Source organism: Buteo buteo, chromosome 1 (assembly GCF_964188355.1).
Source record: "Buteo buteo chromosome 1, bButBut1.hap1.1, whole genome shotgun sequence".
In the NCBI taxonomy this organism is placed as follows: domain Eukaryota; kingdom Metazoa; phylum Chordata; class Aves; order Accipitriformes; family Accipitridae; genus Buteo; species Buteo buteo.
The window spans coordinates 30,411,507-30,436,459 of NC_134171.1; the positions used below are offsets into that span (position 1 = coordinate 30,411,507).

General features: G+C 38.5%; 2 protein-coding genes and 1 long non-coding RNA gene across 11 annotated transcripts in view; 2 read left to right on the forward strand and 1 right to left on the reverse strand.

Moving 5' to 3' along the window:
- FIP1L1 (factor interacting with PAPOLA and CPSF1) overlaps positions 1-17,536 on the forward strand; it is a 44,494-nt gene extending 26,958 nt beyond the window's left edge. For 4 of the 9 annotated variants that reach the window (XM_075025863.1, XM_075025893.1, XM_075025874.1 and 1 more), the window contains 7 exons: positions 4,778-4,804; positions 5,378-5,432; positions 7,205-7,260; positions 11,381-11,476; positions 12,468-12,687; positions 16,357-16,494; positions 17,212-17,536. In XM_075025863.1, the coding sequence (XP_074881964.1) occupies positions 4,778-4,804; positions 5,378-5,432; positions 7,205-7,260; positions 11,381-11,476; positions 12,468-12,687; positions 16,357-16,494; positions 17,212-17,359 (740 nt within the window). In that variant the 3' untranslated portion in view covers positions 17,360-17,536. The remainder of the gene's footprint in view (positions 1-4,777; positions 4,805-5,377; positions 5,433-7,204; positions 7,261-11,380; positions 11,477-12,467; positions 12,688-16,356; positions 16,495-17,211) is intronic. The other 5 variants (XM_075025912.1, XM_075025932.1, XM_075025940.1 and 2 more) reach the window with 3 other exon arrangements.
- A 1,419-nt stretch (positions 17,537-18,955) lies between these two features.
- The window catches only part of LNX1 (ligand of numb-protein X 1), a 75,402-nt gene continuing 69,404 nt past the window's right edge, over positions 18,956-24,953 (reverse strand). The window contains exons 11-12 of the mRNA XM_075025847.1: positions 19,811-19,969; positions 18,956-19,125 (exon numbers count right to left, since the gene is read on the reverse strand). Of these exons, the coding sequence (XP_074881948.1) occupies positions 18,990-19,125; positions 19,811-19,969 (295 nt within the window). The 3' untranslated portion in view covers positions 18,956-18,989. The remainder of the gene's footprint in view (positions 19,126-19,810; positions 19,970-24,953) is intronic.
- Positions 19,062-23,964, forward strand: LOC142030192 (uncharacterized). The gene is made up of 3 exons (XR_012650116.1): positions 19,062-19,166; positions 20,356-20,533; positions 21,860-23,964. It is a non-coding gene; the product is annotated as an uncharacterized LOC142030192 (long non-coding RNA).

The following is a 24,953-nucleotide window of genomic DNA, read 5'->3' on the forward strand; positions in this document are numbered from 1 at the left end:
TTCTGCAAGTGGAGCACATGTGGCATTGCTTTCCTTTAGTAAAACCTATTTGGTTTTCTGTAAATATTTACCAGCTTTGAGTTAGTAGGATGTTATACAATGTCCTGAAAGCAATTTTGAGTATATTAGGTAAAATGCTGCACTAATGCCATTTGGATTGCTTTTGACACGAGTCTGAATATTTAGGTTTAGGCCAGGTGTATCTTTGTGGCAGTACAGTGTGTTGTAGGGACGTGACATGATCTGTGCTGAGGCACCTTCTTGCACCGGTACTCAAGTTTAGTCCCTACATTGCAAGAAATGACTCGATATTTCAGCGTCTTTTTTTTTTTTCTCAGAAGTAATTGGCTGATGACACTTCAAGTATATTTTCATACATTGCGTTAGAAGAAGGCAAAGGAGTGAAGAGTTAAGAAATTTTTAATTTTCCATTAACTGAGGTTTATAATTTTTTTGTTTCTTGTTTTCTGTCACATTTGTGTGTTAGTGAAGAAGGTGAGGAAGAAGATTTTGGTTAGATCTTTTTAGTGATACTTGCTAACTTGGAATATAGAAGATCCATTATGATACCATCAAGTAAATTAGCTTCTGTCTTAAAATTATATAATCATTAATCATGACTTTTTTAATGTTCTTAAAGGTTTTTGAGGAAAAAACGCCTGTGTGGCTTTTTTAGTATAATAACCTGTATTAATGAATTTATTCAAATTATTTAGATGTTTGGTCTCTGGGTATTAGTCATATTCAGTCTGTCTTAATTTTGCTTGAATGGCTCTCAAGTGAAATTTTTCATTTGGCTTTTAATCTTGTGATGAGATTTTTATTTGTATTCCTGCACAAGATAAAATTCTGAGGAATATATTAACTGTTTAATCAGAATTTCTTCTTTTTTTAAAGAGTATTAGCTGATGGCTTTCCACGCAGTTCTGTGCACAGTGCTGAGCTGTGGTCAGTGCTAACAATATATTGTTTTTAGTGGAGGAGTTGAAATTTTTTTAAGCATAAGGTAGAGCTAATAAATTAATCAGTTTGAGAGAACTTCTGGTGCTTTTCTTGCTTATGTTCTTAACATTGCTGTTAAGAGGTATTTTTTATATATTTTTATATATGTATTTTCTATGTTGTAGGCTCATGAAGAATCTATTAAGATGGATAATTAACAAAAAAAAATAGAAAATACTTCAGCTATGCAGCAGTTTGAGTTCCCAGTCTTCCTTTTCTTTCAGAAATTTTCATTAGGAGTGTTTGGTCTTTTAAATGTTACACTGTCAAACTTTTTATGGTGTGAATTGCAGTGTTCTTAACGACGACAGTGCACATTGGAAAGCTTGTGTGCTGGTGAAGAGAAAATGGATCATGCAGTTTAGAAATTTGGCTTTGCGGGTTCACTGTCTCCAGTCTTATATTTTGGCTCTGAGATTAGATTTTAAGTCTTCAGGATTGGACAGCAACCTCAATTTTGTTTCACAATTTGTTTAATCCTGTAGGATTGATGCTGGTAAGAATTCATGTTAGTGAAATCACCAGCAATTAGTGAACACTGATATTGATGACTCTTCCTCAGCTTGCATATTCCTTCATTCTGTCGTTCTGCCAAGGCAATTTGGGAGCAGTTGGCATTTCTAGACACTGTAATAGGTGGATGTAGTTAAATGTTGCTGCCATGCAATAGTCTTTTAGTTCTAATGTTGAACTAATGATATATACATAAAATCAGTCGTGCAGTGGCCATTACATCTAGGATATTCTCTGAATGATGAAGTCTGGAACTTGAATGAGAAGGGTTTTAATTTAAGTGGGTCTGGCTGCTGTTCTTTCTGGATGTTTATTCAATTACGGCAAAACTGATGAAAGCACTTGGCTAAGTTTTCTATTCTCTCCCCCCCCCAAAGTCTTGCAGTGAGTTGTCAGATTGAAAGTACTTGTTTTTTAATGGAAGCAGAGTTGCTCATAGCTGAAAGAGCTTTATGCCTGGTAGTCTATTTTCTGATGACACTGTTTTAGCCCAGTTTATTATTTTCATGTAACAGTGTTTTGTGTGTTCAATTGAGATGAAGCTAGTTCTTTGCAAAGTATGAAAAGATAATGTCCTTTAAAGTATATTAATTATTTTCACCTTATAATCATTCCTTTCCTAATCGAGTAAGGTTTATATGTTGAGGCAGTATATTTTGTTAGGTCAGCTAACTTTTAGTTGGGAACAATTTCTCAGCTTTTACTTAGATTTGTAACAGCTAAGCTAGGTTTGAACACCAGAAAAGTTAGAACAGCTTTCAAATGTGTTTGTATTAAAGGATGCTCCTTTCTCAGATATTTACAAGAAAATGGACTACTGAACAATTTTTTTCCCTCCAGGTAGCAACTGTATGATTAATTGCAGTGTGGCATAGCATTGACTGAAAAGTCTGTAATGCTTACTGTTGCTAGAATATTTTGTCCATGTGGACCTACTGTTTCCTATACTAAGCTATTAAAGGTCAGAGACCAATTGCGTTTCCTTTCATCCAGTCATGGAATATAGAATCATAGAATGGTTTGGGTTGGAAGGGACCTTAAAGATCATCTTGTTCCAAACCCCCTGCCATGGGCAGGGACACCTTCCACTAGACCAGGTTGCTCAAAACCCCAGCCAACCTGGCCTTGAACACTTCCAGGGATGGGGCATCCACAATTTCTCTGGGCAACCCATTCCAGTGCCTCACCACCCTCATAGTGAAGAACTTCTTCCTTACATCTAATCTAAATTTACCCTCTTCCAGTTTAAAGGCATTATCCCTTGTCCCATATCTACATGCCATTGTAAAAAGTCCCTTTTCAGCTTTCTTGTAGGCCCCCTTTAGGTACTGAAAGGCTGCAATAAGGTCTTCCCAGAGCCTTCTCTTCTCCAGGCTGAACAACCCCAATTCTCTCAGTCTGTCTTCATGGGAGAGGTGCTCCAAGCCCTCTGATCATATTTGTGGCCCTTCTCTGGACTCACTCAACAGGTTCATGTCCTTCTTATGTTGGGGACCCCAGAGCTGAATGCAGTACTCCAGGTGGGTTCTTATGAGAGAGGAGCAGAGAGGGAGAATCACCTCCCTCAAACTGCTGGTCACACTTCTTTTGATGCAGCCCAGGGTATGGCTGCAAATGCACATTGCCAGATCATGTTGAGCTTCTTGTCAATCAACACCCCCAAGTCCTTCTGCTCAGGGCTGCTCTAAACCCACTCATTGCCCAACCTGTATTTGTGCTTGCAATTGGCCTGACCCATGTGCAGGACCTTGCACTTGGCCTTGTTGAGCTTCATGAGGTTCACATGGGCCCACCTCTGAAGTCTGTCAAGGTCCCTCTGGATGGCATCCCTTCCCTCCGGTGTGTCGACCGCACCCCACACCTTGGTGTCATTGGGAAGCTTGCTGAGGTTGCACTCAATGTCACTGTCCATGTTGCCAATAAAGATGTTAAATAGCGCCGGTCCCAATACCAACCCCTGAGGAACACCACTTGTCACCAGTTTCCACTTGGACATTGAGCCATTGACTGCAACTCTTCGAGTGTGACCATCCAGCCAATTCCTTATTCACTGAGTGGTCCATCTGTCAAATCCATGTCTCTCCAATTTAGAGGCCAGGCTGTCATGCAGGGCAGTGTCACACACTTTGCACAAGTCCAGGTGGATGATGTCAGTTGCTCTTCCCTTATCCACCAATGCTGTAACCCCATTGTAGAAGACCACCAAATTTGTCGGGCATGATTTGCCCTTAGTGAAGCTATGTTGGCTGTCACCAATCGCCTCCTTATTTTCCATGTGTCTTAGCATTGTTTCCAGGAGGATCCACTCCGTGATCTTGCTGGACACAAAGGTGAGACTAACTGGCCTGCAGTTCCCCAGGTCTTCTTTCTTTCCCTCTTTAGAAATGGGAGTTATGTCTCCCCTTTTCCAGTCAGTGGGAACTTCCCTGGACTGCCACGACTTCCCGAATATGATGGATAGTGGCTTAGCCACTTCATCCACCAGTTCGCTCAGGACCTGCAGATGCATCTCATTCAGGTCCCATGGACTTGTGCACCTTCAGGTTCCTTAGATGGTCTTGAACCTGATCTTCTACAGTGGGTGGTTCTTCATTCTCCCAGTCCCTGCCTTGGCCTTCTGTGATTCGGGTGGTGTGGCTGGAGCACTTGCCAGTGAAGACTGAAGCAAAAAAGTCATTGAGTAGCCCAGCCTTCTGCATGTCCTGTGTAACTAGGTCTCCTGTTTACTTCTGGAGAGGGCCCACATTTTCCCTAGTCTTCCTTTTATAACCAATGTACCTATAGAAGCTTTTCTTGTTGTCCTTGACATACATCCCCAGCCAGATTTAATTCTATCAGGGCTTTAGCTTTCCTACAATTTCTCTTATTCCTCCCAGGCTACCTGTCCTTGCTATTTATATATATATATTATTTAAATAAAAGCAAATACATGCTATGGGATGTTACTTTCCTTCTGGATAATAAACATTTTAGGGTTAGGGATTTAATTCTAATCTTGAGACCCAGAGTTATTCATCATTATTTTTGTCTCTGATTAAATAAGTTCCTGAAGAATAGGAGTTTAAATAAAAAGCCACATTTCACAAGGTTTGCATAAAATCTTAACAGTTGGTATTAATGTGAGGTCTTGATCTGCGGACACAGAAAATAAGTTATTATTCTTCTTGATCATGTATGTGGTGATAGCTCAATCTGATTTTAGATTGACAGATAATAAACATAAACTGTTACTATAATGATACATTATTTGTTTTCTTTTCAGGTATACCAATAACAGTGCCACCACCAGGTAAACTTGCTTAGAATTTTTTTTCACATCTGGTTAAGAAATGAAAACTTAATGGATGTGCAACTTATCAACTTCCTTTTAGTTATATAGATAAAAGTTCATAAATACAAAACTGTATGTGTAGATGTAGGCTCAGATATTCTGATGTCACGCCGGTTGCTGAGTAGTGGACCTAATCAACCAGTTTCTTAGATGTGTGCTTCCTTCTTTTCTTTCCATTCCTTTTTTTCAGCTATGCAGAAAATAGTTGTGATTGTTGTTTATAAAGTATTGTTACATACTCAGGAATTTTCCTATGCTTCTAAATTATTGTATTTTGAAGAATGATAAGGTATTTGGGTTGAAGCATTGATAATATTAAATGTTTAATACTCTACTTTTGTTAAGCTGGAAAGTAGTTCTCAGTCTTACAAAACAAAGCTCATTTACACAGTGAGAAACAATTTTTGCGTTATACTCTCTGGAATTTGTTTGCCATTTTATGCTTAGCTTAGTTCTTTTATGTGTTTATGTTTGGTTTGTGGTTTGTTTTTTTTTATTCCCACCCCCCCCTCACCTAATTTATTATTACAGGCTTTCCACCACCACCTGGCGGTCCTCCACCTTCCCTCATACCCACAATAGAAAGGTGATTATCTGTTTGAAGTCTTATAAAGCAACATATCAGTATTCTGTAACGGAAATAATTAGTAAGGACTCTTACTCTATGCAGTGTTTTATGGATTTTGTCTGGGAGTGGGGAGATAGTTTCAGATTTTTACAGTATTTTTACAGAAGTGTTACTAGTCTCAGCTGTCTGACAATATTCTTTTGAGTAGGTTACTTGACCACTTATTATTTTAGTTGAGTTATGACACTATATCAATGCCAAGACTTAGGAACAAAGTCAAGGTAATGATTGTTGAAGTATTCTTTAGTAGTCTGAAGGCTTATTTAAGTGAACCGTATACTTGTCAGCTACTGTATCCTTTTCTATAAACACAAATGAACAATTTGGCTACAGATTCAAGCCCTCATAAGCTATAGGAAAAGCCAGAGTTCCATAGAATCCAAATTTTTATTTCTACTGTGTGTGTTCTAAGTGTTCAGCTTTAATAGGCCTAAGTATTTTTTCAATACCTTTTTTTATATACATGTTTATGTGTAAATATATTTTATTTATATTTTATATGTAAAAGGAAGAAAAAATAGTTGGCCAGCACAGTCCTTGAAAAGTATTTATATTTTGGTAGAGGCCAAAATCAGGTCATATACAAAGCTCACTTCAGAAGATGGTGCAAGCCTCTTACCAGTCCTTTGGATTTCACTGAAGGAAGATGCACACATCTCTTCCTTTGAAATTGAAAATTCTATTAACATATACGCTACAGGATGATGATGGTAAATCTCTGAGAAAATCCTCATCTGATTTAATTCAGGAAAAACCCTAACTAGTTGCATTTGATGTGTATGAAAGTAAATTTATTATTTCATACTGACATTTTGCTGCGAGTGCTGCTTCTAATTGTTAAGCAGCAGTCATTGCATTTACTTGTAGTGAATATATAGTTTCTGAAATATGCTGTGCAAAAATCAAGTTTGTTGTGGAACCTAGGAGCTAAATCTCATACTTTTAAATGCTAAGGTGTTGCATTGGCCTTTCATTATCATTGGTTTTGTTTTGTTTTTAAGCTAACCCAAAACTTATTTCTTAATGTTAAAGTGCCTTCAAGAACAGAAATAACACTTAGGTTAAATACTGCAAAGATAATTCATTCAAGTTACATAGGAAGTGCTAAAAGTCATGAAAGAATTACATATATATGAATTATGCCTTGTGCACATATCATCCTTTTTAACCTTTCTGGTTTTTACCTACTTGAGTTGGCTACCGCTGAAAGAAGTCAGCCTAGAAAATGTGTAGCTAATTTAATAGTTTATTTATAGAACTACACATTTGAACTCCACCTGTTCTTAGATATGCTCACATACCTAGTTTTTAACAGAAAGAATGAGAATGGCTTCATTCATGAATGAACCACTTTCAAACAATTGGAGATTAAGTTCAGTATCTGTGCAGAAACATCTTATGATACAAGAAATATTTGAAATAGAAAATTCATTGAAAATACAAAAGAACAGCTTTGATGATATGGATTTTTTCTGTTTTAAATTTTAAGAAGAGAGAATTCTATTTTTACCTCCTGCAGTAAAACATGAAATATACATGACACCGAAATAGACAGCTTCCTTAATTAGTAATGCTCAAAATGGAAGACTTAAATCCATTTATAACAAACACTTTGTTTTAGTCTGTATGGTGGTAAGAATTCAGGGGAACAATATTAAAAGTATATGTTTATTGATGGAGGTAGCTTTGATGGTAAAACGGGATTGTTACATGTATTTTCTTTTCAACAGTGGACATTCTTCTGGCTATGATGGTCGTTCTGTTCGTGCATTTTCATATGGCAGTGGTGAGTAGGCTTGCTGGCTTTGAAAATTTTGACTAGTGCTATATCAAATTGTTTGATATCCTTATCAGAATTTTAGCTAAGAGACTAAACAGGCCCTTTCAGTAATGCATTATGAAAGTTTATTGCCTATCATTGTGAACAGATACATGCTGTTGCAAATTTAACAGTTGTTGGTAAATACTATTGTTTTGCATACTTATTTTTATGCCAAGACCAACCATTGAGAAATCCTGAGTGATGTACCTCACCTTTGAAAAACTGTTTGTCTAAGATACTATAATCTTCAGCTATCCTGTTGCAAAGTCAGTCTGGGGGATTTTTGGTTAATGTCATGGAAAAAATCTGAAGCTGAAAAACATCACTTTCTGGGTTTATAGTAAGAGCGAACCAAAATAGAAGTTTCATTCTGTGCAATTAAAAGGACATCCGCAGAACTTACAGTGAGTTTAGAACTGTTACCTAGCACAGCTCTGCTTCTTGAGTCAAAAGAGTGATAGAAATACTAAGATGTCAGCTTCTTCCTGACCTAGTCCAAATTGGGAAGATAAACATAGAATCACAGAATGGTTTGGGTTGGAAGGGACTGTCAAAGATCATCTAGTCCAACCCCTACCCACCATGGGCAGGGACATCTTCAACTAGATTAGGTTGCTCAAAGTCCCGTCCAACCTCACCTTTAACAGTTCCAATGATGGGGCATCCACAACTTCTCTGGGCTACCTGTTCCAGTGTCCCACCACCCTCTTCATAAAGAATTTCTTCCTATGTCCAGTCTAAACCTACCCTTTTTCAGTTTAAAACCATTGCCCCTTGTCCTGTCACTGCAGGCCCTGGTAAAAAGTCTCTCTCCATCTTATAAGCTCCCTTTAAGTACTGAAAGGCGGCAATAAGGTCTCCCCAGAGCCTTCTCTTCTCCAGGCTCACCAAACTGAACAACCTAGTTGTTCCCGCTCTCTGATGATTGTGGCCCTCCTCTGGACCTGCTCCAACATGTCTTGTACTGGGGACCTGAGAGCTGGATGCAGTACCCCAGGTGGCATCTCACAAGAGCACACAGAGGGAGAATCACCTCCCTCAACTTGCTGCCCATGCTTCTTTTGATGCAGCCCAGGATATGATTGGCTTTCTGGGCTGCAAACTCACATTGGTAGCTCATATTTAATTTTTTGTCCACCATTACCTCCCAAGTCTTTCTCTACAGGGCTGCTCTCAATCAATTCATCACCCAGTCTGTATTGATGTTGACAATTGCCCCAACCCAGGTGCAGGACCTTGTGTGTTCCCAATCACTGCCTCTGCCTTCAGTGCACCTGCCATCCAGACCCATGCCTAGTGCCTTTTCTTCCCGCTTTTTCTGTTTCCTTGCTCTGTGTTCCTTTGGACCCTAGCTGCTGGGAGGAGAAATTGTAGGGAAAGTTCTGTCCTGTTCCAGTGATACATAACTCAGCACAGACCACATGTCCAGATAATGTATCTCCCAAATGTTCATAAGTCTTTAGAGAAGATATACAGTGGCATTTTTGAATGGCTTGTAATTTCTTGAAGTTGGAGCGGTTTATGGGGTAACAAATGGTACTTTGTTGACATTGAAAGGATCCTCATCAGTTATCAAGTGTTTGCTTTCATGCATGGAAGCTTGTTATGTTTTCAAGAATTCTTGATGTGGGCAAACAGCTGCTTTACGCTAACTACTTTTTTAGCAATAATTGAACTGTGTTTGCTAAAGTTTTAGAAGAAGGTAAAGCTGAGGCAGACAACTAAGATACCCGAGTGACTATTTTGCTGAAGCTTCAGTATCCAAAGCCATGCAGAATATCATAAGGAAAGCAGTCTTACAGTGATTAGTATGTATATTGCATCTAATATGTAATCTCCAATTTAGAATGTTTTTCACCTCGGAATCTCTTTTGTTAAAATTTGCTATTCTGTCAAGTATTGTCAGGGACACAGGAATGTTTCCAAGTTTTATGTTGACCTTCAGAGGTGATGGCATGCTTATGTTGTTGCAGTACCAATATTTGAAAGATGACTGTCACTGTGATCATGCCAACATTGAATGTGAATTTACTCAGCAGTGTTAAAAAATTATGTTTGCCTTTGTATGGTTATGGAGACCAAGGAGCATAGTCTGCTCCCATCTTCCCAGTATAGCTGGCATCCCTATTGTGGCAAAAGCTTTCATATTTGCTGCACAAAGCAAATTGTCTGTCTCTAAGCTGTGGCTGTCATACGGATTTTTGGATCTGTAGAGGCTCAGTGGCATTTTATCGCTGTTGTTATCCTGGCTAGCACCTTACTCTCATAGTCTCTGTCTCACAACATGATTGCTGGTCAGTATTTTACCAGTGCTCACTGTGCATCAGAACTTAGGTAAATTGAGGGCTTAGGGTACAGATGATAATTTTAATTAAGAATCGGAAAGTATATTTATTTAATAGTTGCTTTGGATGATAGCACTGAATCTGTAACCCGTTGTCTTCTTTGCCACTCTGTATGTTTCATGACTTTGTCAAAATTGCGGGGGAAGATGAGCATATGGAATGCATGGCAAAGAATACCAATCTTGATTAAGGCTCTAGCCTTTCTTCTGCCTATTCAAATTGCTAATCTCATGCCTTGGTGTCTTTTCCATAGTGGTCAGGCATGTTACCCACTGCAAGCCCATTAGGAAGGTTGTGTAGTAAAATAATTTTCTTAACTGGTAGCTTCAAGAATACTTATTTTGTCTTTGTGTTCTTCCACTGCATCAATGCAGTTTCTTCAATTTGCTGTTAAATCTTTACACAACTCAGTGCTACCTTTGCCATCAGATCTTTGAATTTTATTGAGCTGTCAATATATGGCACTGTTTGGTCTGCCAGTGAAGCAACTTGTATGCTTGTTCGCTTTTTCCTCAAGTATTTCTCTGTTCTGTGCTCTACGTGTTCTTTATATCTTATGAACTTGCAAGAAATTTAGTGTTACAGAAGCAGTTTGAGAGTCAGTATTTTTTGAGGCACAAAGAAGGTGTATTAATAGTTTGCCTTAGACTGGGACACCATGCAGCTTTTAAATTTTTAAACCATCTCCAAAACAGGACTTAAGTCTCCAAAACTATTGATTGTTCAAAGCTCCCTCTCTTCCTGTTTTAGAAATAAAATGAGAGTTAAACTTCGGAAGTGTCCTTCTTTTTGTAGAAGTTATTAGAATAATCCATGTAGAAATACTAAAAGTGACAAATTACTTCATTCTAAGTAGTAAACACAGAGCACCAATTCATATTAGAAAGTAAGCTTCTTGTGTGTTGTGAATAACTACTGGTGAAAATCTAGATACAAAAGTGCGCAGAGTATCAAGTAACTGGTTTATCTCAGGTTATTGGGGTGGAAATGACAGACTTTTGTCTGATGAGAATTACTGCAGATGTGAGGGAGTAACCAAAATCTATTGTAAAAGTTTATACTATCATTAATAATTGTTTTGTAATATACATTTAAAGTTAAACTTAAGTTTACACTTTAGATCAGAATATTCTGGCAGCCAGTGTCTCGTAGACCATACGTATATTGTTGACATAGTGGCAAGTCAAGGAAATTACCAGTCTTTAAAGTCCAGCTGTTTTTCTGCTATTTCTGGCTGCTTTCCTTAGAAGAATTTCAGGTTTTGGCAGTATAATGAACAACATACTATTGTATTAGGAAATTTTTTTCTGTTAACTCCTCATTTTGTCTGTAGCCCTGAAGTGAAACAGTGTCAAGCATTTTGTTAGAGGCAAAACTTTGTATAAATGCTTTTTAAAAGAATTACAATGCTTTTCATTGCAAATGTATTTTAACAATGAAGTGTTTTTTCCTGCTCCACTGCCTGCTCAAAAGGTCTTTTGTATTCCTCCTTTGGACGCTTGGCAAACTGCTATCTTAAGCTTCTGCCAAAGCTTTCTGGGGTGGGCATACCCCAGACGTTGTAGGCAAGGCAGTCTGAACATAGCTGTCAGGAGGAGCCACTGGTTTTATAACTCGGCAGTATTAAATACAGCATCAATTACTCACTTTACATTGTTCAGTGGATATTTATGTTAATTATATATTAATGTCTCTTTGTGACACCATGAAGTCAAGTGAATATTGTTCTCATATTATAGATAATGAAGTGGAACTCAAAACAAACGATTTATTGAAGGCTATGTTATCATTGGCTAGCAAAGCAGATAAGCAGAAAGTGGGAAGTCCTCTGTACTGTAAGTCCACTAGAGAGTGCTGTTTCCAGTTAAATACTACAGCCCTTATTTTTCATTAACAGAATGCATTCATGGGGCTTCTGGAGAGGGAGGGCAGGACAGAACAATTGGGGTATTAAGAGTAGTAGTTATTTATTACATCGGAGTTGGCAGAAAGCAATGGAGAAGCATGTCCCTTCTCTCTTTCCATTGCTGATTACCTAAAAAAGTGGTGAGATGATGTTGTGACTTCCTTCTTAAGTGTATCATCTTTTAGATTAAGAAAAAAATGCTTAATTTTCTGAAACTATTATATTTTAGTGGTAATAGTGGCTGTGCTGAATATTCATTAGAAATGGTATCTTACAAAGCATAAGTAGGAGCGTTATTTCTTCTCCCCAGAATGAACTTGTGGAATTTATTTCTAAAGCTGCTGTTACATCTGTAATCAGAAAAGTATGGCAAAGCACAGTAAATGTAAATTAGTGAATGAGAACTTTGTAACTAAAGTATTTTAAATACAATGATTTTAAAAGACAAAACATAAAAATAGTAGCATCTAAATATAAAGATAGAAGCATCCTTTTTCTTTGTTTTTCTGAACTGTACTCTCAGAGCCACTGAGTTTCGAAGGTAGTTTTGTTTTCTGGTTGTTTTTGTTTTGTTGTTTCCCCAAAAACAAAGCCATTTGACCACGTAAAATCAGATTCTTTCAGCAAATCTTTGCATAATTTTTTTTTTTTCCCCAGAAGGATTTAGGCAGTCTTTGTGGTGTATATCCTGGTTCTGTACATCTTCATAATGAGTATTTAAATGATTGCCAGAGGCCTTTATTAGCATCATGGAAAAAATGCAGAGTTTGCTCAGAATTAACTTCTGTGTGAAAGGGGAAGATTGAAAAATGTCATTGGAGGAGGCTGACAAATGTCTCTGTTCTCATGCATAAGTAGTATTACAGTTTTCATATGGTATGTGATTTTGTTCTTTCTAATACCCACGTCTTTTTCTTTAGTCACCTTTCCGCACTTTGCAGGTCCTGCTCCTTCGTGGTCTAGTCTTATGGACACCAGCAAACAGTGGGATTACTATGCACGAAGAGAGAAGGATAGGGAACGTGAGAGAGAGCGATCCCGAGATCGGGATCGGGACCGGGACCGAGACAGAGATCGAGAACGTACCAGAGACAGGGAGAGGGACCGAGATCACAGTCCAACTCCAAGTGTATTCAACAGGTTAGTGAAATGTCTTAAGCATGCTGTAACTCTGCTCAAAACCCTGTGTCTGTGTTGTTAAATAGTGTACTTCAACATCAAAATCTAGCGTTCAGGTCTATATTCCAAAAAGCTAGAGGGTGTGGCTTCCTCCCCTTCCCCCTTTTCTCTTGGAAACTATAATTAAATTTCTAGATGTAAAACAGAACTGTAAAAACAACAGTATATGTCCAAACTTGTCATAGTGCTTTACAGGTTAAAGGTGTGATTTAAGCCCTGTGTAGGAGTGAGATATCCAGCTCTCTTTGACATCAGTAGTTTTAGAAAAATCTATAGAAGTACTAAGTGAATCTTAGTTGGCAATTCAGTGGTAAGAGCAATGTGGTACAACATTTGACCTTAATGAATGGTGTTATTAGCTGCTAAAATGGTTAGTTTGGTCATTAGCACTGGCTGGATAATAATCTGTCCTATCTTTTTTAAAGCTATTAGTTCAAGGTCAAGAACTTTTTTTCATTTTCAGGCAGATGACAAAAATAATGGCAGATAACTTTATTTGGCTTTCAACTCTCTAATTACTTTTAAAAAAAAAACAGAAAGAAAAAAGCTGCAACTGTTGTGTGGTTCACGTGCACAAGTACAAAGCATTCAATGTTGAGCTCACTATGACTCCATTGAGCAGAGGTCTATTAGCTTGCCAGATTTATCTAAACTTACTTTGCTCATTACTTGCTAAGTATTTTGGTGTAAACATCCTGATGCTTTTCTCAGTGTTTTTTGTTAAGTTTCAAGTTTTGTTGAATATATACATTAGCTATTAGGTGGATGGTTTTTACCAGTGGTGTTACTCTGTGGGGAATGAGAGCACCCGGAGTCAATATTACTTCAGTTGAGAGATGATATTTTTTGCATGATGATTCTTAGCTGAAGACCCAAACTGGGTGCAAGATAGGGGATTTTCCGTGTATGCTGATGTGATGATATTGTCTCCCATGTGCATGTGCTATGATTCCAGGGTCGGTTTCTGAGAAATCAAGACCAATCTAAACATCTGTTTCTCAGACAGCTTGATTGAAGGCCAGAAAGAAGCCTGGTCATTCAAGGGTGCTTGAAATGAACCTTAATAGCTTCCAGGCCTCGAGAAATGTCTGTGCTGCTGCCAGAGTTATCTGTAAAGGAGGGGGAAGAGCAGGCCTCAACTTTTTTATGTGACTAAATTATCCACCATCTGTAGCAAAGCTGTTGCCACATGGCTGTGTAAGAAAACAGGAGGCCCTTAACTAGTATAAGTTGGTTTGGGAGTCACAGAGAAGGTGAGAGAGGCTTAAGACAGAACATGCAGACATAGTGTTTTTTAAGAAGGTTTATTTTCAATTCTGTGCATTTAAGAAAATAAAATGAAATGAGCTATGAGGAAGAGAATGAGAACTATTTTAGAGAATGCAGATGCATTACTTATATTTAAATTCCCTTTGTTTAAACTTTGTTCAAGCGACACTGTGGTGGGATTTGGAGTAAGCATCATCTTTAGCTTTTTACTGTTCAGAAATTACTGCTTTCAACATTTTTAGCAGTTCTTTTCCAGATAAATAGGCTGTATTTGTGCTATAGTATTTCTTAAAATCGTAAGAAAATTGGAATTATTTTTATTCTATCAGTATAACCACAATGTGGTTTAAAAAGGAGCCTTCAGCTGTCTTTATATTCTGTTCCACCTTTACCCTGCTATCCTCAGATGAAATTGTGCATTTTTACAATATGTGTCACTCTGCCCCCTTGAGAAGATGCAGTTCTTTTTGGACTGTTGTCTGTTCTGCAAATACTATGTTTTCTTTTTTTGTTTTGATCATTTCAAGTCAATTAGTTACCACTAAAAATGTAAACTTTGGAATTTGATTGATATCTTACCATTTTGTGGTTCTTCCTCAGCAATTTGAAAAACAAACCCAAAACCCAACAACTGTATTTCTAAGTCCTGGAACCCAGTAATCCCATGCAGCAGAGCAGATGAGAGTCTGGCTGGCTAGAAGCAGCTTTACAGGAAAGGACTTGGTGTCCTGGTGGATAACAAATTGAATGGGCCTTGGCACTTCATGTGCAATAAAGGTCAAAACGCATTGAGCTGCATTAGAGTGTAGCCCGCAGGTGGAGAATGTCGTTATTCCCCTCTTATTTGGCACTTGATACAATGTGCAAAGTACCGTGCCCAGTTTTGGGACCCTCAATATGAAAAAGAAGACATTGGCAGACTGGAGAGTCCAGTGGAGGTCTGATAACATGGTTAGCAGGGCTAAGGGGATGGAGTTACTTAGCTTGAAAGGAGTAGGATGAGGAGGATTCTTTAAAGGCTATTTTCAACTACCTAATGGATGGTTATAGAGACGATAGAGCCAGGCTCTTTTTCAAGGTGCACAGAGAAAGGACAAGAGGCAATAGTTAAAAGTCACAGCAAGGGAAATTCTAGTTAGATATGGGGGGAGGGGAGGGAATAATCACAAAAAGAGTGATCAAGTGCTAAGACAGGTTACAGAGGGAGGTCGTGGAATCTCCAGCCTTGGAGATACTCAAAACTTGACTAAACAAGGCCCTGAGCAACCTGACCAGACTTCTGAGTTAGCCCTGTGTTGAGGAGGGGTTAGCCCAAGTGACATCCACAAAGTCCCTTCCAGCCTAAATCCTTCTGGTTTAATTACTGCCTCAGAAAGCCTGGTCACATTGTGCCTTTCTTTAGGACTTGGTAGGGATCTTCCAAACTATGGTTATGAAGACTTCATGTGATATATAAGTAGTTACAGTAAGTCCATTTGTATTGGAAGTTTTGTTGTTAAATGATACTGGACACTGTATCTGGCTAGGATTTTCTTGGTAGAGAAGTGATAAAATGAGCACGCCTTTTTAAGCTATGCTAATGTAGTATGAATGGTGTTGGCTAACTATAGATTCTGCTCTCATCTTTTTTTAAAATTTTACTAAACCCTTAGAACTGCCCTTTTCATCAAATGAAAATATGAAAATACATTCCTAAGTGAAGCCTTTAAATTCTTCTATAGACTGTAATATTTAGGGAGTTTTGCCAGCATTGTGGCAGGGCAGCACCCGTGGTAATCCAGGAGAGGAGTGGAAGCAGAGACAGTGTTGGTACTGGAGAGAAATTAATTTTAAAAGCAACCCAAATCATTGAGTATATTTTACTGTCAGTCTCTTTGCACCTAGCTTTTCCTTTCTTGAAGCTGATGTAAGGAAATAGATCAACTGTACCAAAATTTAATTTAATTTACCCGAATGGTATAATAGTCCAAAAGTGTGCTGATAAGTGTTGAGCATTACACACACTGATCTGAAAACATTACTAAAGTTTATGTAGGATTGTACTTCATTTGCAGCTAGATACAGGTTTAAGCTAACTGCTTGATAACTCCTGTATAAACTTAATGTGACACTGTTATATTGTTTTTTCCTTCCATTTTTACTGAACAATCCCCTTTCAAAATTGTATTAACCACAGAAGTCTAGTGTGTAAGGTGAAGAGCTTTAATGTCCTTCTGGCATACATTGTGGATATTGTTTAGAAACCCAGAAGCGACATTAAGATTTGTCTGTCACTTATCTTGAGAGTGTGTAAGAATTTCTTTTTCTAATATATATACTGCTTAGTGTTACTGTCCTGAAAATACCTTATTTTTTAATCAGTGATGAAGAACGATACAGATACAGAGACTACGCAGAAAGAGGCTATGACCGCCATAGAACAAGTAGAGAGAAAGAAGACCGACACAGAGACAGGAGACACAGAGAGAAAGAAGAGACTAGACACAAGTCATCTCGAAGGTTTGATTTTTATTTTTTTTTTTTTTAATAGGATACGAAAGACTTGACCACTTTAAAAAAATAAAGTAAACTTTTAAAAGAACCCCAAACAAACTGGAGTTTGGTGGAAAGACTGTAAACAGATTTACTACTTTGGAACAAGTCTGCCATATAAAATGTGAACAGACAAAAAGCAATGTTGGCCCCGGGTAACTTCATATTGAATGATGTATGTGACAGTCTTAGCTAGTGAACAGAAATTATGAATTTGGGGAAAGAAGGGTAAAAATGGTGGGTCAGAAAGAGGTAGAGTGAAGCTGACATTCAGCAGCATTAACGTAAGAACTCAACAGTGATTCTTAGTAAGTAAAATAACCCTCATGATCACTTGAGATAAAGGTTAAGTCCAGGGAAGGGGGTCAACAAGAATGTTAAACCATTAAGGGATACCAGTAGGGACATGACATTATCAAAAGTATTGCTATTAGAATATGGGCTACAAATGTGAAAAATCATTCCAATTTCCTAACAAAAAGTACAGGATGGGTGGATATATGTACCACTCCAAGAAAAATGCAGTTTGGTCCTGACTTCCAAATACGATATGGGTCAGAACAGGAGAAGGTGCCAGTTTCCAAATATGAATGCAAAGGCTGGGTTTTTGGTACTTTGTAATTAAATGGGGCGTGAAGTGTCACAAAATTTGTTTGAGGTATTTTTTTCTCTTTCTTTATTCAGTAACAGTAGACGTCGTCACGACAGTGAAGAAGGGGACAGCCACAGAAGGCACAAACACAAAAAATCCAAAAGAAGCAAAGAAGGAAAAGAAGCCAGCGGTGAACCTGCTCCTGAACAGGAAAACACTGAAGCTGCCCCTGTGGAATAGGCTTGTGTGATTTTTGCCTACTTGCATATATATTAGTGCCAGAAATAGATTACTATAAATCCTGTTATTTTTCTGGGTATTAAAATAATTTGCTCTTAATCTTGTTCTGTTAGTTTGAAATCAAAGATTACTTTGGGTTTTTTTTGAAAATAAGAGAATAAATTTTTCATGTTAAGATTCCTGGACTGACTTTGTCTTTTAAGAAACAATGAGAAAACATCTTGCAGCTAGAGGCTTATGCTCTTACAATATATAGGGCTTAAATTCTTTGTATTAAATTGTCTCCTTTTTTCATAAGCCAGTGGGAAGGTCATTCTTTTACAGACTTTAGAAACAGTGTGCATTCACTTTATTATATATCAACATCTGGAACAGTGTGGGATTAGTATAGCTTTTGGAGTTCATATTTGAAAAGGTCGTCCCTTACTACAGGGACAGGCAGGAATTGCAAACTCTTCAAGAACCATGTATGAAGGTGAAATGAAAAGAATTAGGGAAACTGGGAAAGGTGCTGATTGTTAGTCTGGTAGAATACTGAGTGTGGTGATCATACACTTGGTAATTATGTCTGGTTTGTGTGGGTGCGTAAGGGTGAATTAAGCTGGATAATCATCCCTGCTGCTTTTCAGTGGCTTAAGAGAAAGTTCATTTTAGTCTTTGTTCTACGGGAACAGCTGTCCTTAACATGATGAAGATTAACAAACATATACTCTTCCTATTGCTAGCTTGTGAGGAAAAAATAAGACTTTGGAACATGGGTAATTTGCAGAGAAAGGCAAAGAACTATTTTAAGAAAAACATAAGACCATCATCACTTTCAGATTTACTCCATCCAGAACTGTATCAAGTGTGATTGGCATGGCAGTCCTGCAAAAATTGTACTACCCTGTCAGGGTGCTATTTAGAAGACTTACTTGATGGTATTAGCAGGGTGCAGTGTACTTCCTTAAAAACAATAATTCTATATAAAAATCCTAGAATTTAATAGTATTAATCAAAACATACCAGGGAAACTAGGTAATTTGGTTTTGGATGAAAATTAATGTCTGTACAAGTACACAGTTACAGTTATTTTTAATTATTTTAGAAACTTAATTCACAGTTTACAGACTAACAAACAGTACTTGAAAGTCTTGAAAATAACCAGCTTCATGCTGACCATGAAAAGGTACACATAATCAATGTGCTATTAATGTGTTGGATAAAAACCTTCACCTGATTTTTGCAACTAGAAAAATTGCAAGAAGTTTTTCAATAAGTTATTCAAGGATTTCTTTTTGTAAATCAAAATAAAGTGAATGAGGAGGAGCTGCTGCTCCTTAAATTTCATTATTATTATAATGCATTAAATATATATATATATTAAAAAAATCCCAAAACAAAAAAAAAAAACCTTAAGAACACAGGGAAGGAAAGACTTAAGTCTGTAGCTTAAATCACTCTGAAGTGATTTTCTGACAGGTGTTCCTGCTTTGCCTAAACTTGACTTTTCTTGACATGCAGGTTGAAATTTCACAAACCTTTTCTTTATAAACACATCTGTGGCCCCCCAAAAAAGCAAAGACTAATGGTCCTTTGTTTTTTTTTTTCTGTGTCAAATTACTTGTCATACTCTCCATGAAGCCTTGTTTTATAAAAAAGTGCCAGGCCAGGACACAATTGTGAGAGTAATTTTTCCTTTCAGTTCTTTGAGCATCCTTGCCAAGCAGGCATGCATCATTCCTGATGTGTTCCTGCCATTGACAGCAAGGAGGATGTCGCCGCATCTGAAAAACCAAAGGCAAATACGAGAGAACAGTTGAACAAGGTGACTTCTTATTTAAATGTTTGCAAATGCTGAAGCATGTCCTTAAGCTGGGAGGAAGAGGTAGAAAGGAGTATTACTATTCCTTTTCTGGTTAACTACTGTTCACGAATAAGGGAGTAAAGCAGGTGAAAATACTTCACTTGTTTTTAGACATATTTGAAAGAAAATAGGACATAGTTCTTTCAAATGGGACTGATCTGTGTTCTGAACAAACTGTTCTAAGACTTCTCAACTGATTTAAGTTTGCTCCATAATTCTGCATTTACTGTTAAATTGTATTGGTGTTTGCAGGGAAGGTGGTTGATTGGTTGGTTGGTTGGGGTTTTTTTGATCTGGTGATGTGGGAAAGCTGCTCTGTGCTGGCATGCTTTGTACTACCCCAGAGATCAAACTGACTTACCTTTATGCTTACATACTAGTGATTGCTAGACATCTGAAAACATTCTACTATGAAGGCAAATCTATTAAAGTTCAGGACACTTATGTCCTGTTTCCTATATCTGTCAGAGTTAGTTCTGTATCAATGAGTCCTTTCTTCCCCCTACGCTATCTTCATGAAAACTTGTTTTTAAAAAAACAACCCACAAATTAACTAGATAAAAGACTTACTTAAATGCTACTTTTCATTAGATAGTTATCATTACCTAATTCTGCCATCATTATATGCTGGTGTTCCCCCAACAATGGATTTGATGAAGAATGGTTTATTTCCAGTATGTTCTTCATAACCTCCTACGATGCTGAAGCCAAGACTTCCAGATGTATTTCTTCGTAATACGATTTCTTTGCAGCTGTACAAATACCTGAAACAAACCAGTCTAATTAAATGTCTTACGGTTAACTTCAGATTTTGATGAATCATTAATGATTAATTTGCCTTTTCATACACTCTTAGAGTGTTTTGAAGATGCAAAGTAGCACCAAAGTTCCACTGTATTAATACACCTATACTTCCCTTCTGGTTTTGTAGTGCTGCTTTACACAACCAGTTATCCTGAAAGTAAAATTACTAGGTAATCTTGGGGTTAAAATATTAAATAAGTTGTTTCATGGGATAATAATTTATGCTAAATGATCTAGTTGAAAGTGATAAACACTTAACTGAGACTGGATTTAATATTTGTAAGCTGCCATTCCAGAAACTGTATTTCACCTACCTTGTACTGTCCGGTGACTTGTTTTCTTCCAGATAAGAGCCTGTATGTGACTAACTGTGTCAAAAGTGGTCAGGCATTTATTACTGTGGTGCAGGTCAAAGCTAAATAATTTCAAGACCAATGAGCCAGAATTAGAAAAATCACAGAGATGACACAAAGAAGAGTATCAGTGGAAGGAGGGATCCTGAGCTTTTCTTGTCAAGTAACATGGTAAGTCACAGCATAGATGTGAGAAGCCTATCCCTGTCAGTCAGTGCTTTGGAGTGCTGAGACTGCTGTCAAGAAGATAACTTGTCCTCACTATAATGATTAACACAAGTTTTTATGGTGAGAGACCTGAAATCTGCTTTTCCCTCCATTTGTCTTTTGAATGCATTTTATGATACTGTAAGTTATGCTGAGTCAAAGCTTAGCTGAAACAAGGAATAGGGGAAAGCAAGAGTAGTAAGGTTACTAGACTTACAGTTTGCCTATTGCTCTGAGTACATTAATTTCAATACCTGCTTTGTTTCTTTTTTTTAACCAAACAGGAAAGAACCAAATTAATTTCATTAGTTACAGAGCAACAGAAATTTCTGTCCTTAGTACTTAACCCACCACGTTAGCAGTGTACTCGGGAATGATTGAAGAGCCTGAAAATCCTTTTGCTATTCCATATCTGAAATTATAGGCTGGCCTACAGCAAGCAACTGTTACAAACTCCATTCAGAGACTCTTTAGGTTTCTAAGAAACAGCTGACACTTCTTCTGTAGAAGGATTAATAACTTTATTTTAAAGACCAATCTGTCTAGCTTTTTAAAAATTCTGTTTGTCAAATAATGCTTTTGCTGTGTTTCACAGCAGGATTTTATAGTAATACTAGATTAGTCCCCCAGGACCTACAAATATTCACCTGCTGCCAGGATGGTAGGTATATAATATTTGCACAAGAATTCACTGGCTGCTAATGTAAGAAACAGGTGACATTTGCTTCTTTCCTCAGCAGCCAGGCATTATTACTTTACCATCTGTGGACTTCTTAAACGTGCAAAATCACTTAAGTACCATCAAACATAGAGGGTTTATCAAGGTCATGACCAAGCGATGCCAGGATTCAGCCGTTAGTGCTATTACCTAGTGTTGATTTTGGGGGCAGGGGTCTCTGCTGCCCGGTGCTATGCTCACTGCCTTAAGGACGATGTTGCTGAAATTGAAAGGACATCAGCTAAATCCTAATACCATAGAAAATAAATAGCTAAGCAGGTAAAGACGTGAGAAGAAAACACAGCGAAGACAAACAAAGGCTTACATGCGTTCTGTACATACCATCTGTAAGGTTATCAGTTACACAGTCTCTGTCAGTCCAGAAAGCATAAATACGTATTTGCTGTCAAAGTGTATGCTAAATTTAAGTAAAATAGACACAACATACTAGTCTAGTGTTAGGATTGTTCTCTCTGCCAGAGCAGAGGAAACACACAAGGAGCAAGGAGCAGCAGAGAGCAACTAGTCTGTCCTGAGTCCAACCCCCTGCGCTGCCTTTTGCCTCACTGCAGGGATGGGGTGTAACCTGCTGTAACAAGGCAGCGGAGACCAGGAAGGCCGGAGGAGAAGTGCTGGAGTGAAGCTGAGTATGGGGAAAGGGGAGGAAAGGGGTCTTCCCCAAGTGTTTTTCACGTTTGTCATCTTTGGTTCCCAATACCCAAACTGGTAATTAAATGTTTTAACTTAATTCCCCAAGCCACGTCTTTTGCACACAACAGTAACGGGTGAGTGATTTCCCTGTCTTTACTTTGACCCATGAGTTTTCTTGCTCTCGTTCTTCCTATGTTCTCTTGTCCTGCTGGGGGTGTTGAGCTGTGTGGGTGCTTGGTGCAGGCCAGGTCCAACCCATCACACTGGCCATAGCTAGAGATTGACTCTTGACAGAATGGGAGTGGCTAAGTGGTGTTTATCCCTTTAAATTTAATTAATATAATTAATTTAAATTAATGTTTCCCTATCTCAGTCCTAGAGGATAGAGGGTATAAACATGGCAGTGCACCATCCGTCAGCTATTTGTTAGTGCTGTCGGAAACGTGAAAAGGATGCTGGGAGGCAGGGTGCGCAAAGCTGAGCTACATATAAGGTGGGTACTGCCTGCTCCAAACAGTTTAGTACATAAGCAGAGATGCCTGCTATGCCTGAGCAAAGAGCAGCCCAAAGGCAGTTAGTTCATTTGGGTCTGGTTACTGCTGTGTAGTAACAAAGACTAGCTAGAAAACGCCACAGAGAGAAAATGCAGTAAGTACTTGCGTCATCCAAAGATGCTTAGTGTGAGTAGATTACTCCTCTGTGGTAACGAAAGCCCCAGTCTGTGTGTTTCGACCCAGTTAAACTGCCATAACCCACTGAACTGCAACCAGTCCAAGGAGAACTGTCTTGGAAGAGAGCAGCACACAGTCTTCTGCCTCTATCTGTAAATATTCCAAAAGCTGAGGACAAGGAGTGATTTATGTGTGAAACTTGCCTCAGATTCAAGATTTGGGGATAAACAATGTCTAGACACAGGGTCCTATCGTAAGAAATACTACAACTGAGCATCAGTTACTGATGCACAAAGAATTTAAAAGTGCCTGTTTTCAAGTAGTGAAACGTACAATTCCCTGCCGCTTTTCACAAAGCACGAGTATGCTCTGGGAATGAAAACCAGCCCAACTTCAGGAGCACTTCAGCAATAACAGGTATGAAAAGCATGACTCCCTCCCCCTGCCCTGTTACAGTAGCCAAGTAGCAGTGGAATACAGTAATAGATGAGAATTGCTCCCATCAGAGCCCTACAGCCTGGATGGAGTTAATTTGGGGGAGTTTCTGTCCTAATTCTGTGTGTTATGTCCGGTTCTACCCCTGGTTTGCAGAATGACTTTGGCCACCTCCTGTCTTTCTCATCTCACTTTGCAGATGAAGAAAAGCACTTGTGTGAAGTACTAATGTTTGAAAATGTTATGACAGGATGATCTATAAAGTATTTTTAAGTGCTAGCTGGGGGAAGGAAATGTGAGGAGAGCAGAGAAAGGAGAGCAGGAAAACAAGCAGTAGAAGAAACATCACGGGGCTGGGGAAATGCTTTTCACCAGCTGCTCCACATTATTTCCTTTGTGCATGCTTCACAACAACATTTCCCTCCAAAAATAAAGGAGACCTGTCTTCCTCAACAATAAACAATTAAATTAGCTACCCTGAAATAAGTCTTCGGGCGGGAATGCTTAAGGTCCTGCATCACTGTTTCCTCCCGACGCCCAGCCTGCAGCCCCTCCGCTCACATGCGGGCCAAGTTCTGACAGACGTCAGATGCACATGTGCATCCTATTTTATAACTGCTACATATTGGATTGTACTACAGAAAGAACAGAGGAGTTGTTTATGTATTATCAAGCCATATAAAAGGGACCAAAGCCAATTTTAAGCTCTCACAAGGAAAGGGCTGAAATTTAAGTAAGATACGCAAATGTTAAATTATGCAAGATGGCTTTTCCAAGGCTTTGAGCTTTGGTGTGAGAAGTCAGATAACCTGTCTGATGCTGCTGCTACTGACCTGAACTAGAAAAATGGTATAGTTCCCTAACTCTCAATATTTGTGTCTCTTGTCTGTGCCCATCTCTGTAACAAGTATGCAGTCCCTGGGAAGAACTAGGTGTTTATAGTACACCGGCCTCAAAAGTGAGGAAGGTACTTTTAATCACTTAACTATTATTAACATTAGCCTGTTTTCTACTTCATCAGTCATGGGCAGAGGTCTGTAGACATCCTCTAGTGTTTAGCTCAACTCGGCACATTTTATGAGACCATCCTTGACAGGATTTTCATCAAAACTCCATGTTTTTGGAACACAGAAGGAAAGACTCTCCTCTCCCCTCAGTTTCCTAAGCCTGAGCATCCCACTCTAAGTCGCAATGTCAAGCTGCGTCTGCACTCCCTGTCTTGCTTGCCGTGAACAGATACTTGGCACTGCACTGCTATGGCTTGTCTAGAGCCACATCTTCCCAATCTCAGCAGAATTTAAAGAATCCACCATCCGGCTGCCCAGTGCCTGTTCCTGGCCTAACAGTTTTACTGACTCTCCTATTTGTTCAGTTTTTCTTATGTAGGTGTGCCCCATCCTACCTGTCTTCCCAATTACTTTGCATGATCCTGTATAATCATGATTTTGACATTTCTACTTTTCCATCACCTGTACCAAACGTTCTTGGACTCACGTATCTTGGAGCAGTCCCTCTTGTAAATGGTTTTAATTAGGGTAGGTGAATCTTCACCATCTTGTCCCGTAGTTGCACATGAGGCACCTTTGCCAAGCTGGACCTGTCAGACATCTATTTGGAGAAGAATAGTTTTCTCTAGCAGCCTGGAAAAGGCTGTGAGACTGCTGGCAATACCTTGAGGTCTAGTGGGATGTGATCCTTGCCAAAAGCAAACTGAAAGCCAGATAGGGAAAGGTTAAATGCTCAGCCTGGAGTGAAAGGAGTTAATGTGTTACACACCCTAGTGTGAGAACCTGTTGAAGAACTTCCAGACATCTGGTGTGGGACCTGAAGAAGAATCAGTACAAGAGTAAGAGTGTAAGCGCACTGATGCTGGGGAAGACTGAAGGGTCCGATAATACCTAATGAGCAA